The following is a 20,469-nucleotide window of genomic DNA, read 5'->3' on the forward strand; positions in this document are numbered from 1 at the left end:
ATAACGAGAGAGCATTTTATCCCATCAGGTTGTTGGTGGGGCTTGGCATGGGGACACACATTCCCAATCTGGTTCCCAAGTGCTGGTAGTACAACCAACTGTACAACCTTTACAGGGAGCTGACAACATTGATTCAAATTAGCATTTACCACTCTCGATTTATCTGAAAATATCCATCAGACTTGCAGCAGTGTTACTTCCTGGAGATTATTCTAGACATGTTTGCATGACCTCATGCACAAGACCATTCCTTGGTTGGTTACTGTGACAACAAAAGTTATGGAAGCAGCCGAAACATCCATTAGTGTGGTACATCCACACATAGCTCTCCAAGACCCATTGCTAACGAAGGCAAGCGAGGTGCGGAATGATAGGCACAGTGTGCAATGACTTACAAAAAAGCAGCAGAGACTCTGCACCATACAGAGTGCCTCTGGAAGCTGCGATGGCAGCTAAGCTCTTCCCGGGCCCCATCTGATCGCTATGGACCACTAGCCTAGAAGTGGGCTCTTGATCCGGAGGTGCTGACTAGCCATCTTTCTGGTTTGGGGACCAAGGGATCAGCAAGCGGGGAGAAAGCCACTGGCGGCACTCACTGCAGGAAGAGCTTCTTCATCATGCTGTGCAGCGTGTGGTGCAGGGCGGGGTCGTGCAGCAGTGAGGACGGCGACCGGAGCCAGCGGTAGAAGTGCATCACCTGGTTGTCGGCGTAGACGTTGCGGTACTGCGTGATCTCCTTCACCCAGCCCACCACCATGCTCTTCAGGATCCTGCAGGAGGGGTTCAGAGGGTGCCCCCCACTGTCGCTGGCACCAGCTCCTCACCATTCTGCTGTCGCCTCTGCACCCTCCTTCTCACTGTCCAGACTCCATTCCTCGCCCCTCTGTAACTCATCCGCACCCCCGACTCAACACCACCTTTCTGGCTTTTCCAACAGAGCCAGGACAGAGCTAAGAAGATGCGGGTGCCCTTCAAGGAGGCACCTCACTGCTGCGAGAACCAGGAAGAGACTCACAGCTGAGACCTCAAGGGCCCCTCTCCCTTGTGCCAGTCCGGGTCCTAACGAACAGCTTCATCACAACTGCTCCTGGTTAAGTCGCCCCAGATGACTCTGCAAACAGCATCACAAAGCCAGTGTGATGGTTCTCTCACCTGCAGTCTGACTACACCACCTTTCGGGACTGAACTGGCTGCTTCTCTGCCCAAACAACCCTTGGCCCTGACCACACCATGTGCATTTTGGCTGCTGAGGTTTTCTTTCTGCAAGTCCCCTGGCCTGAAGCCCCCTCCCTCCAGTTCTGTCCTGTTTCTGTGAGAAGGCAACAGGGTGGCAGTTATAGAAAACAGTTTTGGAACCACAAGACTTGCTCTTGAACACCAACCTTTCCCCTCAGCTGCACCATGACCACAAGCCTGGGCCTCAGTTTCCTCATCTCTACAACGGGCGACAGCCATCTTGCCTGGTGGGGCTATGAGAGCACATGCTCCTTGCCCGTGCCACCACTGCAGTTCTCTCCCGATACCCATGCCCTGCAACTTGCACCACTTTCTGTGTGGCTTTACCCATGTTCATGTCCGGCTGTGCACCCCACAGCAGGTGCTCGGTGAACACCCACACCCAAGTAAATTGGCGACTTCCTGTAGGCACACCTCCGGCCATAGGAAGCGGGCCAGAAGGCGGCACCTGGAACTGTCACTGGTACCTGGAGGGAGGCACTTGTGAGTGCCACCTGTGAGTGAAGGAAGGAGCCTGGCCCTGTGCTGGTTTCTGACTGGGCAGAGGGAAGCCCCACTGACACTGACTTAGCTCTCAGTTTCCAAAACAAGGACAGAGGATAAAAGGATTTCTACTGCTCCTTCTAGAGGCAAACTGTTGCTCTGCCTTTGGAGAGCAGAGGGTACAAGAACAAAAGGGCAGGTGATATTCTCAGGGTGGCAAGCTCCTGGGTACCTAAAGGTGTTGGAGCAGAGGGCCGTCTCATCGTAGCTGGCAGGGGCGCTGGCAGCCTGATTGCCCATGATCATGTCTTCCAGGGAGGCCTGCTGGATCACATCGAAGCTGATGCCAATGCTGTCGGCCCCCTCCATATCATTGACGTGGTGAGACTGCAGGATGGTGTTGACGGCCAGGTTCTGAATATCCAGTTCCACGCACACTACACACAGACATCACTGCTTGTGCACTGACCCCTCCTGGGTGTGGAGCCCGATCCCAGCAAGCACCATCTCAGAAAAATCACTGCTGCTTGAGGCAGCTGACTGCACAGCCCACACCCACAGGGGCCCTGCAGGCTCAGCTCCCAGCCCAATACACCTGAGTGCTCCCACCGGCCCAGAATGGCAACAAATAGCAGGAACAGCAGTCCCCGGTGCGCCCTGCCCACCCACCTGTAGAGTAACAGCCGGAACTGTTGATCTCCACAGGAGCTTGGTCATCAAACTCCATGACAAGCCTGTTGTCGTCAGCCTCCTTCCCACCCAGGTCAGGGCGCGACGTAGGAGACAGCCAGAGCAGGTGGTTGTGGCGCTGGAGGTGGCGGGCAAAGAAGAGGTCGGAGCCAAAGGTAGAGATGTCCTCAGGCAGATTCCCAACGGGGACGTGGAAGTACCTGCAGAGGCACGGGGTCAACCCCGGGACTTGAAAATGACTGGGGAATGCCTTCTTGCCCCCAGAGACCAGTGAGACCAGCGACAACCAAGATGGCCAGAGGCACCCCTCCCCTCGGCCCACCTGCTCATCTCGAAGGCCTGTGACAGACACGTATCCAGGTTGAGGTAGTGGCGGATCATGCGCCGGGCTCCATGGCGCTGCCAGTCCAGGACCCCGTAGCTGATCTTGTCAGCCACGCGGACAGGCACCAGCGGGAATTCCTCCAGGACAGGGATCTCGCCAGCCAGCCTCTTCAGCTCCCAGTTAGACTGAACAGCAATGAGAGTCGGCCCACGGCGCTCCTCCTGAGTACAGGGAAGGAAGCAGTGAGGGGGACCAGGCCCTGGGGAGGGGGCTTTCACAGCATGGGACCACAAATGGCACTCACTTTGTAGGCCAACAGGAAGCGCTGAATGGCTCTGCAGACGATCTTTAAGTCTGTTTCAGCACGAACTTCAAAAGCGTGTTTTTCTGGGGGCAGGAGCTCGGGGCCCACTTTCTCCAGCAGGAGGCTGTGCTCGGCTGAGTACAGGGCGTTGAGGCTGGGCATCTGGTTGCTTCGCACCTAGACAAATAAGGGCCGGGTCAGCTGTCTTCCCATGGGGAAGCAGGGGCAGCCCTGCGAGTGGACACAGGCGGCAGGGCTACCTCTGCAGATCCACTTCTCACTCTCATAAGAACAAGGCAGTGGTGGGAGGGAAGGGGGAGCGGGAGCTTCCTGCCCGGGCTCTATGCCTCCCCCAGCGAGGCTGTCCCACGGCCTGGCCCGGGACTCACGGTATCCAGCACAAATACAGCCGCCTTCCGCTGTGAGGGCACAAAGATGCCGAAGAGAGCCTTGTGGCCCTGCGCGTGGTGGTACAGGTAGATGTGGCGGATGCTCCCTGCAGGAGGACATGGCCCGTCACCCTGGGATGTGCAGGAGGTAGGGCCAAGCAAGGGCAGCCGGCACATGCCATACCTGGTTCCGGATAGCTGAACTGGGCCAGGGAGCGCATCTCCAGGTGCTCAAGAGTAAAGGTTTCTGCTTCCCAGCCTGAAAGGTGCCTCACCAGCTGTTTATTGACCACACACACACAGCCCAGCTGCACCAGGGCCCGAAAGACTAACGGAACCTGGAAGAGGGGCAGACGGGGCTGTGTGAAGGCTGAAGGGGGAAGGCAGAGGTCCAGCTGCTGCTGCCGGCCTGTCCATGCCTCGATTGGGTTTGTTTCCCTCTATTCCATTTAGGTAGATCCTGGCACCGTTCAACTGGGAAAATAATCACCTGAGTCTCATACACGCCTTCGATATCTGGCGCCGCCAGCTCAGTGTTGATCTCGTTGATATGTTCTTGGTACATGTCCTCTGGCACCGAGTACTCGTAAAGGTTGTAGACCATGTTGGAGCGAGGGAGGACTCGATTCACCTGGTGACACCATGTGACAGTGACCTCACCCCACAAGTGAGCTAAGTGGTAACATTTGTTACAATGCACAGGCAAACACACATGCCCACACTCTTACACACATACATGCATTGTTTAAACAGTCCTAGGATGTCTGCACACAACCATAGAGTAAAGTCCTATAGCCCATTTCTCCCTATCAGTAAAATTAAAAGGTCTGGGTCTAGCTTCAAGAAGCTGCTTGAGGCTTCTAAAAAGTAGACAAGTTCCCAGACTGTGAGGGGCAGGTACTCCTGCTACATTTTCCTCTGTTCTCTCCTGGGTGTAACCTAAGGGTGCAGGAAGCAAAAATCCGGAGAGAAGCTATGTTTTCCGGGACAGAAGACTAGGAATGGAACCCCTGTCCAGCCAGGGTGTGAGTATTTGGCGAGGAAGGAGCAGGAGAGGGGTGCCCCAAGGGGAAAACACCTTAAAAGGAAGGATGTTCTCCTACTTATATCACACACATCTAAGAAAGCTACAGAATCCCAGATCATCTGTTCTGTTGCCCACTCCTTCCCCGTCCTCTTCCAGGATCCACATTCTGCTGAATCTTCTGGTTGGAACTGGATTTCACCTTTTCCAGAAGCATCCTCTGTCCAGCTGCCAGTTACAAATACTCTAGTCTCATCTCCTCAATTAGGTGTCACCCTGTTCATTGAATTTTAGTACCAGCCAAGAAATGTGCTCATTTGCTCAGTAAATGATCCCTGGGCAGAGCTAACTGGGAGCTTGGATGGAGACATCGGGCAAGAGCCTCTGAGGACGCCCCAGCTGAAAGGAGGACCACCTGCTGTAGGATTCCACATATGTGAAATGTCCACGACAGGCTAACCTAGAGGCAGAATGTGGACCAGTGCTTACTGAGGGCTGGGAGAGGGGAAAGGCTGCTAAGGGGCTGAGGTTTCTTTGTGGGGTGATGAAAACGTTTTAAGGTTGACAGGGGAGATGGCTGCATAACTCTGAATACACTAAAAGCCACCGAGTCGTATACTTTGAGTGAGCTGTATGGCATGTGAATTATACCCCAATAAAGCTGTTCACATCAGAAGCAGCTACGGAGACAGAGCCTGCAGCTTCTGACAAACGTCCACCTAGTCCATTCCCTGCTACATGGACGACAGATGCAAGAGATGGTCCACCAGGACAATGATGCCCGCAGCTTCCTCACTGAGCATTCACTCAGCACTTCACAGCATCACTGCAACTAATTTATGCAGCATCCCAAGAAGGTTCTCAGGAGAGATGGAGGCACCAGAACACCTTGCTCAAGGTCACAAAGCTCACATGGTCTTTGTATCTGCAAAGCCTGAATCGGTATGTGGCTTCTGCCATAGTGGAGGCAACCTCAGAGGCTGAGCAGGCCGCTGACCTCAGTGACCAGAAACAAGAGCTGCCCCCCATACCTTCCGATAGGAAGGGCCCTCCTCCGCTTTGGCTACCCGCTGGTTCACGTAGAACACCCGGGGAATGTTCAGCTTGATGCAGTACAGGTCACTGCCGATGACAGCCCATACCCTGAACAAGCCAGCCTGGCTGGTCTCACTGATCTGAAAAGGAAACACAGATCGTATAGCACTGTGACTGGTCTCACCCTGTCACAGAAAGCACTCAATACCTGTGCACAGGCCATCTCCCAGGTGGCCTCCGGCACCAGCTCCTTTACAGAGGCACACAGGTAAAGCCCTGCCCCTTCTGCCCCATTCCAGACCAGGTCCCCAGGATCGTGAGCTGGTCAAATACCCCTTCCCATCAGCCATGCTCCTGCCCTCAGGGGTGTCCTGCCCTCCCTCTGATCACTGTCTGCACCTGCACAATCTGCCACGGAAGGTCCAGAATGCTGCGAGCCGTTCTTCGAAAGAAGCCCCCCAGTCCTGTGGAGGGCCCCTCTCGGATGGCCCCAGGTCTTGGTGCACCCTCTGCCCCCTCCAGATGCCGCCTCTTCTTGTGAGCAAGGCGCTGTTGAGCCTGCAGCCGCCACTTCTTCTTGTGGAACTGGAGCCAGACCAGCCACTCTTCCTGGGACAGGTCAAGAGGAGGAGACGAGGCAAACAGAGTTGAGCACGCAGTAAAACAGAAACATCCTTCCACAGCAACTAAACCTCGCAGCTCCCAGGCTCTGTCAGATCCGGGCACATCACACCAACTTCCTCAGGCCCCCACACTACTCGGCAGACCCCACAGGGAGATAGCTTGTCACAGGTCAGGCCTGACCAGCATCCCTGCTCCCCTCTCCCACCAGCCACTCCAGACTCCCTGAGAATTCTTGCCTGGGTGGTTCCAAGTGCCGGAGGCTGCCCTAAAACCTCCTGCCAGGGCATCGTCAGCTCCAGGTCCTGTGACCCCTCTTGCCTCTCACAGTGGATACGCTTTCTCTTGGTAGCAATGGGCACTGCCGAGTGAAGTGGCTTCGTGAGGCCAAAGTCCTCCATGTCGGGGGAGCCAAGGCTTTGGGTACCTTCTGAAGCTTGGGCCATGCCCACCTGCAAAGATCCAAAGGAGCCTTAAAATAGCTCTCTCTTGATAAATCTCCCTTCTAGAAACCCACCAAAAGTGAACTCCTGAATAAGGTAAAATACTTGAACACATTCATTTACAGACTAACCTATTCTTTTAATATTTTTAAAAATCCATTTATTTGGCTATGCCAGGTCTTAGTTGTGGCATATGTGATCTTTTTAGTTGCAGCATGCAAACTTTTAGTTGTGGCATGTGGGATCTAATTTCCTGACCGGGAATGGAATCTGGGCCCCCTGCATTGGGAGCACAGAGTCTTAGCCACTGGAGTACCAGGGAAGTCCCAAACTAATCTATTTTTAAACTTATAACAGTGAAAAGGTCAGAAAGAAAAGGTTACTCAGGTACCACCATTACGAAGTGAATGTTATATTTTTCTGTGTTTGCTCCAGAACCATCTCCTTTTTATACGAAATATTGTAAAAAAAATAAATAAAAGAAATATTGTAAAACATAGGTAAAGGACCTCTTTCTCAAGCCCAGCCCCCAAGTGTCTATCACTCCCCGCACATTTTGTACTTTTACTCTGAAGCTATAAACCCATAAACTGTTCCTTTAAGCTGCAGTTTTATATGAATAGAGGCACATGGTACACATACTGTGACTTCCTTTCTTTACTCAATGATACATTTTTGAGATTGATCCCTGTTGATACATGTGGACACTGTCCATTCATTCTAACTGTAGAATATTATGCATATAAACCAGCTGACCTATCCATGACATTCTAAAATGAAGAATGGTTCATTTCCACTCTTTCAGAACCAGAAACTGGGTTCAACAACCATCTTTCACATGCTGCCTGAAGACCTTGTGCTCACACGCCCACCAGAAATACAGACAAGCTCCTACTTCCCCACGTGTTAACACTTGTTGTCACCACACTCTTTTTTTTTTTTTTGCTGTGATGTAGTATCTAAATATTTGATTTTGTGTTTACCTAATTGACAGTGGGGTTGACCCTGGGGCAGATAGTCTTCTAAAATGACCCCAACTCCAGGTGTTCATGCCCTGTATGACTCTCTCCTGAGTATGGGCTGGACCCAGTGACTGACCTGCCTCTAATGAAGAGATTACAACAAAAGTGACAGGATGCCATTCTGAGACTAGATTATAAAATACAGTGACCTCTGCACTGCAGGCACCCTCTCTGGCTGGTACATGGGGCCTGCTCTGGAGTCAGCCGTCAGGCTGTGAGCTGTCCTGTGGAGAGGCCCGTGGAGCCAGGAACGAGGATGGCTCGACCAGAGTGAGCTTGGGAGCACATCCCTCCTCACCTGCTGGGGAGGTCTTCACGTGGGAGCACAGCCCCGGCTGACACCTGACTGCTGTCTGCGGAAGACCCTGGGCCAGGGGACCTGGATAAGCTGTGCCCAGATTTCAGACCCATAGGGCTCAAAAAGTGCAAGATGATAATAAACCCATGATATTTAAGCTGCCAGGTTCTGGGATCACTTGCTGCACAGTAAATAGCAAAATAACATACATGTTTATGGACCATTTCTAACTTTGTACGTTTCAAATATCTTCTTTGAATTGTGACTTTTCTCTTTGTTTTATCGTGACTTCTGTGCTAGAAAAAGCTTGATTTTTAATTACAAAAGTAAAGTAATGAACACCCATGTTCTTATAACACAAATTCAATAAATACCAACATTTTGCCTTTCTTGTTTCAGACTACAGAAAATTTACATTTTAATTAATTGAATTTGCTGGTCTTTCCTTTTGCGATGTGTGTTTTTTAGGAATGACTTAAGAAGCCCTTTCTACCCCAGCATCATAAAGATAGCCTCCTGTGTTTTTTTCCCCAGAGAATTCTTTTTTCAACTTATCTTTATTTGGAATTTGTCTTCATACACAGTGTGAGATAGCTACTTTCTTCTTAAAATATGAAAAAACATTTCCTCCAGCATCATTTATTGAATAAGCACTCTATTCTTCTTAATAGTGTATAACATTACCTCTGTGATAGACCAAGCTCCCAGGTGCATTGGGATCGTTTCTAGGGTCCCTATTATTAGTTCCACTGTTACATGGTCTTGCCTTAATAAGAGTGAGTTTTGTTACACATTAAGATAAACCTCCCGTTTTTAATCTTCAAAATTGTTTTTTTCTTATCCTTATTCTTCACATGAATTTTAGGATTGTCAAGTTACACTGAATTTTACAAATTACCTTGGGACAAATCACCCCAAGGATTCTAATATTGAATCTTTTCATCCATGAACATGGTATATCTCCTTATTTATTTAAGTGAATTTCTCTACTCTTCAGTAAAATTGTATAATTTTTTTCCATAAAAGTTTTAAACACATTTTGTTACTATGATTTATTCCTTGGTATATTATTTGCCATCATTATAAACAGTACCTTTCAAACAATACTTTCTAAGGAATTCTCTAGTGGTCCAGTGGTTAAAACTCTGTGCTTCCTTTGCAGGGGGTGCAGGTTCAATACCTGGTTGGGAAACAAAGATCCTGCATGCCACACAGCCAAAATAAAAAAAAAACTAATTAATTTTTAAAAATTCCTAACTGTCTCTAATATAAAAGAAAGCTATGGGTTTTTATATACTAGCTTTGTATCTAATGACCTTGTTGAAATGTCTTAGTTAAAATAATTTTGGGGTTTCCTTACATTTTCTGTGTTAACAGTTATATTTACCTACAAATGATATTTTATATCTTTCTATCCTTAAAATTTAGCTTCTTTTTCTTGTTGAATTATGCCAGCCAGGACTTCCAAACAATTTTGAACAGAAGTGGTGGTAACAGGCATCCATTTCCTCTTCCTCACTTCAGTGATTCGAATGTTGTGCCTTTAAATATGATGTGTGCTATTGAGTTTCAACAGATGGACTTTATCAGAGAAATATATCATCTTTTCTGATTTTGACTGTTCAAAGTTTTATCATGAATAGACATTAAAGTTTATCAAATGTTCTTTCCTGACTCTATTGAAAATGACACCATAAGTCTTCTCTTCATGATGAATCGATTTTTCCTAAAATGAACTAAACTAGCAGATTTCTGAAGTTAACACCTGCCATTCCTTGCATAAATCATACTTGGACACAATGTTACTGTCTTTACACAGTGCAAAATTTAGTTTGTTACTATTTTTATACCTATTGTTCTATCTGCAAATGGCCTTCCTTTTCCTGGCTTGTTAGCTTGCTACCAGGGTAACAAAAGTTATAAAGATTACCAAATGAGCTAAGGACCCTCTTTTTTTTATTCTGTGGAATCATTTCTTTAAAAAGTTTGGTAAGGGGATTCCCTGGTGGCTCAGTGGTGAAGAATCTGCCTGTCAATGCAGAGGACACAGGTTTGATGCCTGGTCTGGGAGGATCCGACATGCTGTGAAGCAGTTAGACTCCTGTACCACAACTAGTGGCACTCTAGGTCCCAGGAGCCCCAATACTGAGCCCATGTATCTAGAAGCCATGCTCTGCAACTAGAGAAGCCACTGCAATGAGAAGCCTGCACACCACAATGAAGAGTAGCCCTCCACCACTTGCCACAACTAGAGAAAGCCCAAACATGGCAGTGAAGATCCAGCACTACCAAAATTTTTTTTTTTCGAAGTTTGATAAAATCCCTCTGAGAAACCATCTGGGCCCAGTATCTGTTTCTTTTTAATGCTTGAAGTTCTATTCAGTTTTTCTATTGTTTCTTAGGCTAATTTGAATAGTAATTCTAGGATACTGTCTATTCCATCTAAGTTTTCCAATTGTTTAGGAAAGATAATTCAGTCTTTATTTTTCTTAGACTTTATAATAGCTGCATTGATAATCTGTTTTCATTAACACAAAACCTGAAATATCTTGACAAAGATTTATCTATTTCATAAGTCTTTTCAAAGATAAAGGTTTTGGCTTTATTGTTTCATTCATTGCTCTCCTGCCTTTATAACTTCTTTCTACTTTCTTGGTTTCTACTGTTTCTGAATTTTTCAGTTGGAAGTTACTTAATTTTCTGTTGGTTTTTCTTTTCTATATATTTAAATAGATTATGTGCTATTTATAGTCTTCTTTAGTTGCAAACTACAAATTTTAATAGTATTTTCATTCAGTATTTCTCATTTCCATTGTGACTTCTTGATCCATGAGTTATTTATAAATATATTTCTTAATAGTTTTCAAACAACATGATCTGTACATACATAAATTATTTGGAATCTGTTACAAGCTGCTTTGCAGCATTCAGTCTTATTTTAGGTGTTCTTAAAAAGAATGTGTATTCTTTAATTACTGAGTGCAAAGCTCTATTTGTTAACTAAATCTAGTTAGCAACTCTGTCATTCTAACCTTACACATTTTTACTAGTTTTTGGTCTGCTTGATCTATCAATTGAGAAATGTGTTAAAATCCTAAACTGATTAGATGTCAATTTTTTTCTAATAGTTAAGTAAATTTTCACATTATTTAATTTGAAGCTAAACTATTAGAATTACTAAATATTTCTAGTGAAATTTGACTTTTAGTAGTATTTAATACCATCATTATCATTACTAATACTTTTTTTTAAAATATTTATCTATCTGACTGTGCTGGGTCTTAGTTGTTGCACTTGAGTATTTAGTTGCAGTAAGCAAACTCTTACTTGTGGCACGTGAGATCTTTTAGTTCCCTGACCAGGGATCCTGGAATCGAACCCAGGATCCCTGTATTGGGAGCGTGGAGTCTTAGCCACTGGACCACTAGGGAAGTCCCTACTAATACTTTTCAACTTAAATTTTTTTTTGGTCTTGCATTAATATAGCTACATCAGCTTTGTTTGGGTTAATATTTACTTGATATATATGTTTTTGCATCCTTCTAATTTTTTGGAGCCGTTTTAGGTATAACTCATAAATAAGGTAGTTAGATTTTAAAATTCAATCTGAGGATCTGGTTTTTAGCAGGTAAGTTTGTATATTGCTCTGGTTTAAAGCTCAGTTTCCACTTTCAGCACCTGAGAATTTTCTTCTTGCTCTTCTGATTTTAGCTATGCTTTTCATTACACTGGTCTTTAGTCTTTTTTGGTGTTTATAACAGCTTTTTTATAGTTTAGAAAACTGAAGTCTCAAGGTGCAGTGATGCATTCCAAGTTACTGAGTCTAATTATTTAGTACATCACATATTTAGATAGTTTTTCATCCTAAAGTGATGCATTACAAAGCTTCCTATCACAGAAGAACACAGAGAAGAACTAAAGGATTAAGTATCAAGATATGTATTTTTAGAAAGAAAAAAACATTCCGGATGCTTGAACGGAAGCATACAAAATGATGGGCAGCAGCATGGAGACTGGTGCCTGTGTGCCCACAGGACGCTGCCAGCCTGACTATCACAGCCTCTGCTGTCCTGGGCCAGGCCCCATTACCTGTCTCTTGCCCTCAAGGACGAAGAGCTCACTGATCTTCTTCTGCTTATAGACGTCATTCTTCTCTAGCAGTTTTTTGTGCAGCCAGTCAGGGTGTTTGACACGTGGTACTGGGTTCTTCACCTACATGAAGGCGATACTGATCACTTGTCTGACTCTGTTAGTTTAGTCAGGTCCACGTTTCACACTGGGCTCCGTTTCTGCTGGTCTCAGCCTCACCTGCTGCAGGGCCGCAGGGATCGTGATGATCTTCTGTATGGCACTCCCCAGCCGCTCGATGTAGTAGTCCCAGTCCAGAATCTGAGCGTGCAGGAAACCAGCGATGGGTGCATGAGAGAAGAGCAGCAGAGCAGCGGCACACCAAGCCAAGCACTGTGCTGGATGGATGCTTCATGTGTCTTATTTAATCCTCTTAGAAATTCTAGGCTGAAAGGCCCCATTTCACAGAGGAGGAGATGGAAGTGGAGAGCATAAATGATCCCCCAGGATCAGAGCAAGTAAAGGAGCCAGCAGTAAGACCCTGTGCCAGACCCCAAGCCTTAGTTCATCCCAGAGAACAGTTAAAAAGGCCTCCCCAGCATCTAGTTTTTCCAGGTTTTTCCTAAAGTGTAACTATTTCTTCATTCATTCCATAATAGAAAAGAGGAAATCAAGAGTGAAGTCCCCAGACAAAAACATGACCCGAGTCTGGGATTCTCTGCCCTGTCTAGTCTTCCTCCTCAATTTCTAAGAGTAGGAAAAAAAATCAGCACTCACCGTCCGAATATCAAAGTCCTGAAGGGAAGAACTCTTTAGCCATTTCCGGAGAAAGTGCTTTCTCACTGTGGGCTCTGCCTGGAAAATGGCCAGTGGAATGGCCCTGGTCAAGAAAAGATACAAAACTCACAAATGTGAAAATCTCCTGTAGTTTACATGGAAATAAGTATTTATGACCTACTTTGTAACCTATGTTTTTAGTTCATGTAGTTATTTTGTATAAACTATACCTGTATCTGATATTTATCATACTTAATAAATATTAATACTTCATATTAAAATGTCATAAAAAATTTTAAAAAATAAATAAATAAAAATAAAATGTCATGATTTCATGCACAACCCCTCACCATTGGCCATCTAGTGTATGTCTGACCACTGTTATCAGAGCTATTTACAGATGTCTTTACATAAATTATATATTCATGTGCATGTGTATAATTAAACATTAAAAATTTTATTCATTGGGTAAAATATAGACAGGGCCCACATGCTTGCCTGAAAATGAAACCAGTTTTCACATCACTAGCAAAGTAACACGGCAACTGTCACTACCCCCCTTGTTATTTTGAAATATCATAAAGAAACTTAGAAAGAACAGAAACCTGTGCACCCACCACCTAGTTCTATCAAACCAGCCATCCCATTTTCATGTCATGGATGAAAAATAAAAATGACGATGAAGTCCCCTGTGTAGCTCTGTTGACCCTCCTAATATAGAAGTAAAGACAATGTTCATCTTGGTGCTTATCAGTCCCCTACATGCTTTTATAGTACTCCTATTGTACTTCCCCGTGCGTAAACTTAAATAGACAGAAGTACACTCTGCCTTCATGTATCACCCTGCTTTTCTTGCTGTCAGTGTGGTAGCATGTAGCTGTGGTTCAATAATCCCAACTCGAGAAGTGCAGCATCAGTCTGCTCGTGTGTGAGTGACCCGGAGCTCTGCCCTAAACCTGAATTGGACCTTGTGTTATGGCTCATTGAAGCAGACCCTCCAAGACATCCCCACTACCCTATGCCTGACTGAGAGGGTACTCTCAGTCTGGCCACCCAAGAACCCAGATTCTATGGGCTCCAAGTGGACAAGCTCACTACACCCTCTCAGGATTCCCACCAGGGCCCCAGCAGCCTTCCAGGCATCTGCTCTGCAAGAAGTCCAAGGCCTGGTTCCTCCCTCTTCTGAGTCCTGACTACCTCTGCCCTGTTTAAGGAAGCTCATCTCTCTATGGAGGGACAGAGGCTTTACAGAAGATGCCGGTTTTCAGACAGCAATCAAGACCCTTAAGGAATTCCTTTCTTCAAGCTGGAAACCCTTACCTCTCTGTGACTGGAGACCCCTCAGGCTTCCGGGAGATGATGTAGCGGCAGCTCAGCCCTGCATCCTTCACCATCTGATCTCCCAGGAACTCAGCCAGGCGCTTGGCCGTGCTGATGGATGTCGACTTCTGCTCCCCATAATCTTCCAGCTTCCGAGACATGGAACGGTTCTCAGAGATCAGCTCGAACAGTTCGGAATCAGGCATGTTAGCTGCCTGGAGAGAGAGGCAATGGGTAAAAATATCATACAGAGGAAGGGAGCACCAGCCTGAGCTCACCCAAGACTTTCTCCGTGTGAAACTGCGTTTATCTAGCCTGATGAGCTGAAGGCAGTGATGAGTGTCTCACACCACTGCACAGCAACACACCACACACAAAACCTTAACTTTATTAAACTGTGCCGGAAAATATCAAGAAACATTATTGAGCTTTTAGTACCAAGACTGCAGAATAATAGGAAAGACAAAGAATTGATTTTTGTCCTAAAAGGAATAGAAAGACAGGGAAAGGAGGAACCAGGAGGGAGAAAAGAAGAGAGACGTGGGCAGGTTGGACAGCAGATGGACCAACCAAGGAACCAGCCACTTTCTTTAACGATGAGGAGCCCAAGGGGCCTGTCTGAGGTCGAATAGCCTACAACTGGCTCATTATCATGCTAATATTTGTTTCCTTCACAGAATTCTGTCACTGGACACAAAAGTTAAGGGGGATTCGGGGTAGCCCTGGCACTAAGGAAGTTATGGGATTTCATCAGAATTAGCCTTGAGTTCATCTGTCACCTTGCTTATCAGGACTCTGACTGCAGGACCCTCAGGGCCAGGAGAGGAGCCTTACCTTGCTGTATAGTACGTCCAGCCAGTAATCAGCCACCTTGGCGACAGAGGCATACACTTCTTCTAGGGTGCTGCCCTTAAGAAAGGCCTCAAACACTGAGGACTGGAAGATTTTAATCAGCTGCAGCTCCCCACGGCGTTTGACCTCAAAGCCCTTAAGCTCAGCCAGGGAACCATCCTCATTGAACACGGCATACCTAGAAACATAGGCAAAGAGAGCAGAGGAGAGAGTCTGGGATGCTAGCTGTTTCTCATCACCCCTCTGCCTTTTTCCTTCCCTTTCTCATCCTCCCTTTTAGCATCCATCAGGCAGCAAACATCTCTCTACTCTGATCTCCAAAATGAAAATGACTTAGGGCCTGCAATCTGTAGAACCAGAATATAACAGGTGGAGAATAGAATTTGTGGGTGTCAAGAAAAGCTTTCCAAATTGAATCAAAAACTCAAGAAACCAGAATCGAGGTCTGTTCCCATTGTGGGTCCTGGTCCATTTACTAGAGTTGTTAGACCTTTCCCAAGCATAAAGACTGTGGGATTCCTACCTCTTCTTCAGTTTCTTGCCTTCTTCCTTGGAGGCTGGAAGGATCATGGCAAGGTAGGGCCCATCAACCTCGAAAAAGATGCTGTTCTCTGAGCGAGTGACGTAGGTGAGTGAAGAAGGCTCAGCCAGCTCCTGGTACTGATCATTGGTGAAGCCTTCCTGCCCAGCAAGAGTGAAGAGGGGGTCGGCCTCACTCATCATCACCCAAACCTGGAGACGACCAGCTGCGCTCCAAGGGGTGGTTGGATCAGCAAGCTGGGGCTCGTCCATACAACGGACACCACTTGGCAAGGGAAAGAGGTCCAGTTCTGACATATGTCCAACGCGGACGAACCAAAGTGCTTCCTGCGTCATCTACCAACTTTACACAGCATGTTTCAATCCACAGGACACGCTGGAAGAGGCAAAACCATCGCACAAAAGAACACACAGGGGAACCAGGGAACGAGAAGGGCTGACAACAAAGGGGCAGCACCCGGGAACCTCCGGGGCAGTAGGCTGTTCCGTGCTGCTCTGTGACAGCGGATACACGCCTCTATGTCTGGGTCAAAACCCATAGAAGTGCTCCCTGTAAAACATGAATTTTGGACTTCCCTGGTGGTACAGTGGATAACAATCTGCCTGTCAATGCAGAGACACAGGTTCGATCCCTGGCCCGGAAAGATTCCACACGCTGAGGGGCAACTAAGTCTGTGTGCCACAACTACTGAGCCCGCGTGCTGCAACCACTGAAGCCCATGTACCCTAGAGCTCGTGCTCCACAACAAAAGAAGCCATTGCAACGAGAAGCCCATGCCCAGCAACCAAGACCCAGAAGTAAATAAATAAAAACAACAACAAAAGCGTGAATTTTACCGGAAGCAAATTAAACAACATTCAACCAGGATCGAGGGTGACCCCAAGAAAGCCTGCAGACTGGAACAAATGAACTCAACTGCACTATCATTGCTTGACAGAACCCTGCCAGAGGGCTGGTTTAAGTAACTTTGGCAAATCTCATATGGTGTGGGTGGTGTAAGATTAAAGAATGAACACTGTACTGCAGCTGGTGGGCTTACTGCTCCAGACACAAGACTCTGAACCTACTTTACACAAACACTAGGGTTGAACAAATAAATACACACACTGGGAAAATCAGAGATAGGACAAAGGAGTCACTAATAAGGAAAGGAGAATAGACTAGAGCCGGATATATCAATATGCTCATGTTATATCTATTTAAATAACTATGCAGATAAACAGAGAAATAAATATAGACACACATGTGTGGGGTTATTACACACACACACAACTTCCTAGCCAATCTGCTGTGAGCAGCTGAGACACTCCATCTTGGTTTCTACCACCACTTCCTAATAAAAGGAACTTGGCCTCCTTGGAGAAATGGCTGATTCCAAGGTGGGACGGAAACACAAGATGAGGCTGGAGTGTCTTGTAATCCCAGGAAGTAAAGCACTTCCCAAAAACCCAAATCCAAACCACAGAACAGGGTGTGTCTCAAGGACACAGGGGGCTAATGTGAAGGAGCCCCTAGTGGCCAAAGCAGAATAAGCTGAGCAACACAACAAACCAGGATGGAACTGGGCTGTTACCACACACAGCACACCTCCACACATCCACACGTCCACACTGAGCTAACAAAGGACTCAATCAAGTGATAAGTGAGGGACTAAGAGGAGAGAGGGGCTTCCCAGGAGGTAAGAGGAAGTGGTCCAGTGGGAAAGAATCCACCTTCCAAGCATGAGACTTAGGTTCGACCCCTGGGTCGGGAAGATCCCCTGGAGAAAGGAATGGCAACCCACTCCATTATTCTTGTCTGGAGAATTCCATGGACAAAGGAGCCTGGAGGGCTACAGCATGTGGGGTCACAAAAGAGCTGGACACGACTGGGTGACTAAACAACAAAAGTAGGAGAGAAGTGTGACAACTCTTCCTTACAAAAGGTTCCAGTTAATAATGTACAAAGAACGAGGGAAATATGGAGTCACCTTGGGCAGCTGATGCCCACTATGACAGGACACCACCAGCACCAAAACCAGAGGGCAAAGGTTCACAGTGAAACAGCACATCTGCAGAGTCTCAGTGTAGAGGACAGTACCTCCTCCACAGTCTTTACTAGTGGCTGGGGTGGCTTTGCTATGTGGCTGGGGTCTGCCACTCCTCCTGGGAGTGTGGACTCGTGGACTTGTTCCTATAACGTGATAGTTGGGAAGCCAGCAGGAGTGCTGATCCTGACTCAGTGCCCTGAAAGAATGCCAACACGAAGCATGTATCTCTCGTTTTTTTCCTCCAAAAAACCCAAATAACCTCAGTCTAGTAACAAAGAACAAGGGACAAATTCAAACGGGGGTTCCGTCTGCAAAGCACCTGACCAGTATTCACCAAAGTGTCTGGGTCATAACAGACTGGAGAGACCAAGAGGACTGCCAGGTAGGAGGGGACTAAGGAGACAGGTTGGCCAAATGCAGGGCATGGTCCTGGAAAAGCTGGGAAATGCAAACAAAGCTATAGTTGAGTTACAGTGTGGTGCTGGCGTGACTTCTCAGTTCTGACAATTACACTGCGGTTTATAAAAGTTAAAGAGAAGCAGGCAGGACTTCCCCGGTGGTCTACTGATTAGGAATCTGCCTTGCAATGCAGGGGACGTGGGTCAAATCCCTGGTTTGGAAAGAGCCCATGTGCCACAGAGTGGCTAAGCCCGTGTGCCACAAACTACTGAGCCTGTGAGCTCCAAAGCCCACGCAACAAAAGACCCCAGATGATACAACGGAGATCCCAAATGCCACAACTAAGACCCATCACAGCCAAATAAAAAAATAAAGAGAAGCAGGCTAAAGGATATACAGGAATTTTTGTTCTATTTTTCTAATTTTGCTGTAAGTCTGGTTATTATGCTAAATAGGAACAGAGACACAGGTAACTTTTGAACACAACATCTCTGGACAAGATGTTCAGGCTAGAGAAAGATAATCTGAAAGTCAGTGACATTCAGAAATGGGAGTACCCATTCAGAAAGGGGAGGGCCTCAGTCTAAGGGCCAATGCTTTCCCCTTTCCCACACTCCTATCAGAGAGGTGGCACGAGAAACCCCAGCCCAGACAATAGGTCCTTGCTAGAGATGCAGGCTCACCTTGACCATGATGTTTAACATAGCCCCAGGGTAAGAGATGGTCACCTTGGGCTTTTTCACATTGGTGGTCTTGATGACAAAGTTTTCGGGGAAGCTGTTGGGCAGGACACACCATATTCCATCTGTGTCCAGCTCTAAGGGCCTCCTTCAGAGAAACAGGGAAATGAGACCACATGAATGGTGGGCATGGATGTCTATAGAGCAAGAACCCTGTGTCAATGCCTGACAGTGGACGAGGTTCCTCCTGGCTGGGAACCCACAAAATGAAACACCTTCCCATCTCCAGCATCTCCAGCTCTATTGTCACCAGCTTGCTCCTTCTCAGCCCCTGCATCCAGCCTCCTCATCTCAGGCCATACCCCTCAAATCCCAGTAGCTGGTGGCCAAATGCAGCACTCACCCGATTTGCTCAATCAGCTCCCGTGCCTGGGTGATGATGTTGGCCCCTGTGAAGCAGACGATGCCAGCCATCTCCATGGAGTACCAGCGCGCCCTGGGGGGACAGTCACAGCTGAGGGGCCGGAGGGGCACCCTCGAGAAGGACGTTAGAGGAGTTAGGGTTGGGAGGAGTGGACATCTGAAGCAGAGAAGGAGAACTAGGGTGGGATTTAGTTCTGTGCTGAGGATACTCCTCTGTTCCTACTTCAAAGCAGTGCTCAGCTCAGGAAAGTTCTGAAAGGATGCAGCATGCTGCCATGGCAATAGCTCATGACCTCAGCTCAGCAGGACTCTCCAGGGCAGTGGCCAAGAGAGCCCCCTCAAGTTCTCCCACTCTCCCAGGCACCACCTCACGCCTTCCTTGTTCTCCCAAACCCCACACTCATCCTCTTGACTTCTCAGGCAAAACACCAGCCCACCTGGCTCAGTACTCACATCTGGTCTCACAGATGTCAAGTGACCTGAGGCCAGGCCCTCCTGCCCCACGGAACTCTGCTCAGGTGCTAGCCTGCTCTCAGCCCCTCCCTCTCTGCCATTAAAAAGCAACAACAAATAAACAAAACCACCTTCCCTCAAACCAATCCTTGGCCCCACCACCACCTTGCTCCTTCAGGGCCACCCATGTTGACCCTCCTGGGTTCCACCCACAACAGCTAGGCCTCACCTTCAATGACCTGCTCTGCGAGGCCCCCACCCACCTGGCTGTTGGTTCACTGGACACACTCAGGCCCCATCTTGCCTCATCCTCCTTTGGCACTCTACCCTGGGAACATACTCCATGTTGGCTTTAAGACCTCCCCCATTCCTGGCTTTCTTCACTTCTCAGAAGACTTTACACCCCTCACTAGTCATATGCCCTGGAGTAGGAAGTGGCAAGCCACTCCAGTATTCTTGCCAGGATAATCCCGTAGACAGAGGAGTCTGGCGGGCTACAGTCCATGGAGTCACAAAGAGTTGGACGTGACTGAGCACGCATGTACTAGTCGTATGCCAGAGACTACCAAACCGCTCTGCAGCCCAGGATGCTCCGAAGAACACGTCCAGGAGTGCTGACGCCCCAGATGCCCAGAACCCTGAGTGAGTGTGACCTCAACCCCCACCACCCGCCCTCGCCCGCACCCTGAACAAGGCCCTGCCTCGCCCCGCTCGCCCAGGCCCGCAGGCCCCAGCAGGCAGGCGCCTACCCCTTGCGCATGACGTAGCCATAGAAGGAGTTGAGGATGCACTTGTGCGCCAGCTGCAGGGAGTCGTATAGGACCTCCATGTTCCTGCAGCGCTTCACCTCCGCCGCGTCCCCCACCTCCACGGCTGCGGACAGCTTCTTTTTCCACACCTGCAACCCACACAAAGACTGATCACCTCCTAGGCTCTTCCACCTCACATTCTGTACAAGACCCAAGGTTTTGATATTTTGAAAATTTCAAATCTATAGAAAACTTCACACACACACAAAAAGTACAACAAAGACCATATATCAGAGAGGTCACTGTTG

General features: G+C 47.5%; 1 protein-coding gene across 2 annotated transcripts in view; it reads right to left on the reverse strand.

Annotated features, from left to right (window-relative positions):
- Positions 1-20,469, reverse strand: part of POLE (DNA polymerase epsilon, catalytic subunit) — a 56,035-nt gene that overhangs the window by 13,855 nt on the left and 21,711 nt on the right. For both annotated transcript variants that reach the window (XM_043902196.1, XM_043902194.1), the window contains exons 21-40: positions 20,162-20,310; positions 18,940-19,032; positions 18,540-18,684; positions 15,411-15,568; positions 14,870-15,065; positions 14,036-14,250; positions 12,716-12,818; positions 12,179-12,259; positions 11,960-12,082; positions 6,347-6,559; positions 5,886-6,095; positions 5,483-5,626; positions 3,918-4,058; positions 3,612-3,765; positions 3,428-3,534; positions 3,039-3,215; positions 2,732-2,955; positions 2,389-2,609; positions 1,952-2,156; positions 597-770 (exon numbers count right to left, since the gene is read on the reverse strand). In XM_043902196.1, the coding sequence (XP_043758131.1) occupies positions 597-770; positions 1,952-2,156; positions 2,389-2,609; positions 2,732-2,955; positions 3,039-3,215; positions 3,428-3,534; positions 3,612-3,765; positions 3,918-4,058; positions 5,483-5,626; positions 5,886-6,095; positions 6,347-6,559; positions 11,960-12,082; positions 12,179-12,259; positions 12,716-12,818; positions 14,036-14,250; positions 14,870-15,065; positions 15,411-15,568; positions 18,540-18,684; positions 18,940-19,032; positions 20,162-20,310 (3,233 nt within the window). The remainder of the gene's footprint in view (positions 1-596; positions 771-1,951; positions 2,157-2,388; positions 2,610-2,731; positions 2,956-3,038; positions 3,216-3,427; positions 3,535-3,611; positions 3,766-3,917; positions 4,059-5,482; positions 5,627-5,885; positions 6,096-6,346; positions 6,560-11,959; positions 12,083-12,178; positions 12,260-12,715; positions 12,819-14,035; positions 14,251-14,869; positions 15,066-15,410; positions 15,569-18,539; positions 18,685-18,939; positions 19,033-20,161; positions 20,311-20,469) is intronic.

Source organism: Cervus elaphus, chromosome 5, assembly GCF_910594005.1.
Source record: "Cervus elaphus chromosome 5, mCerEla1.1, whole genome shotgun sequence".
In the NCBI taxonomy this organism is placed as follows: domain Eukaryota; kingdom Metazoa; phylum Chordata; class Mammalia; order Artiodactyla; family Cervidae; genus Cervus; species Cervus elaphus.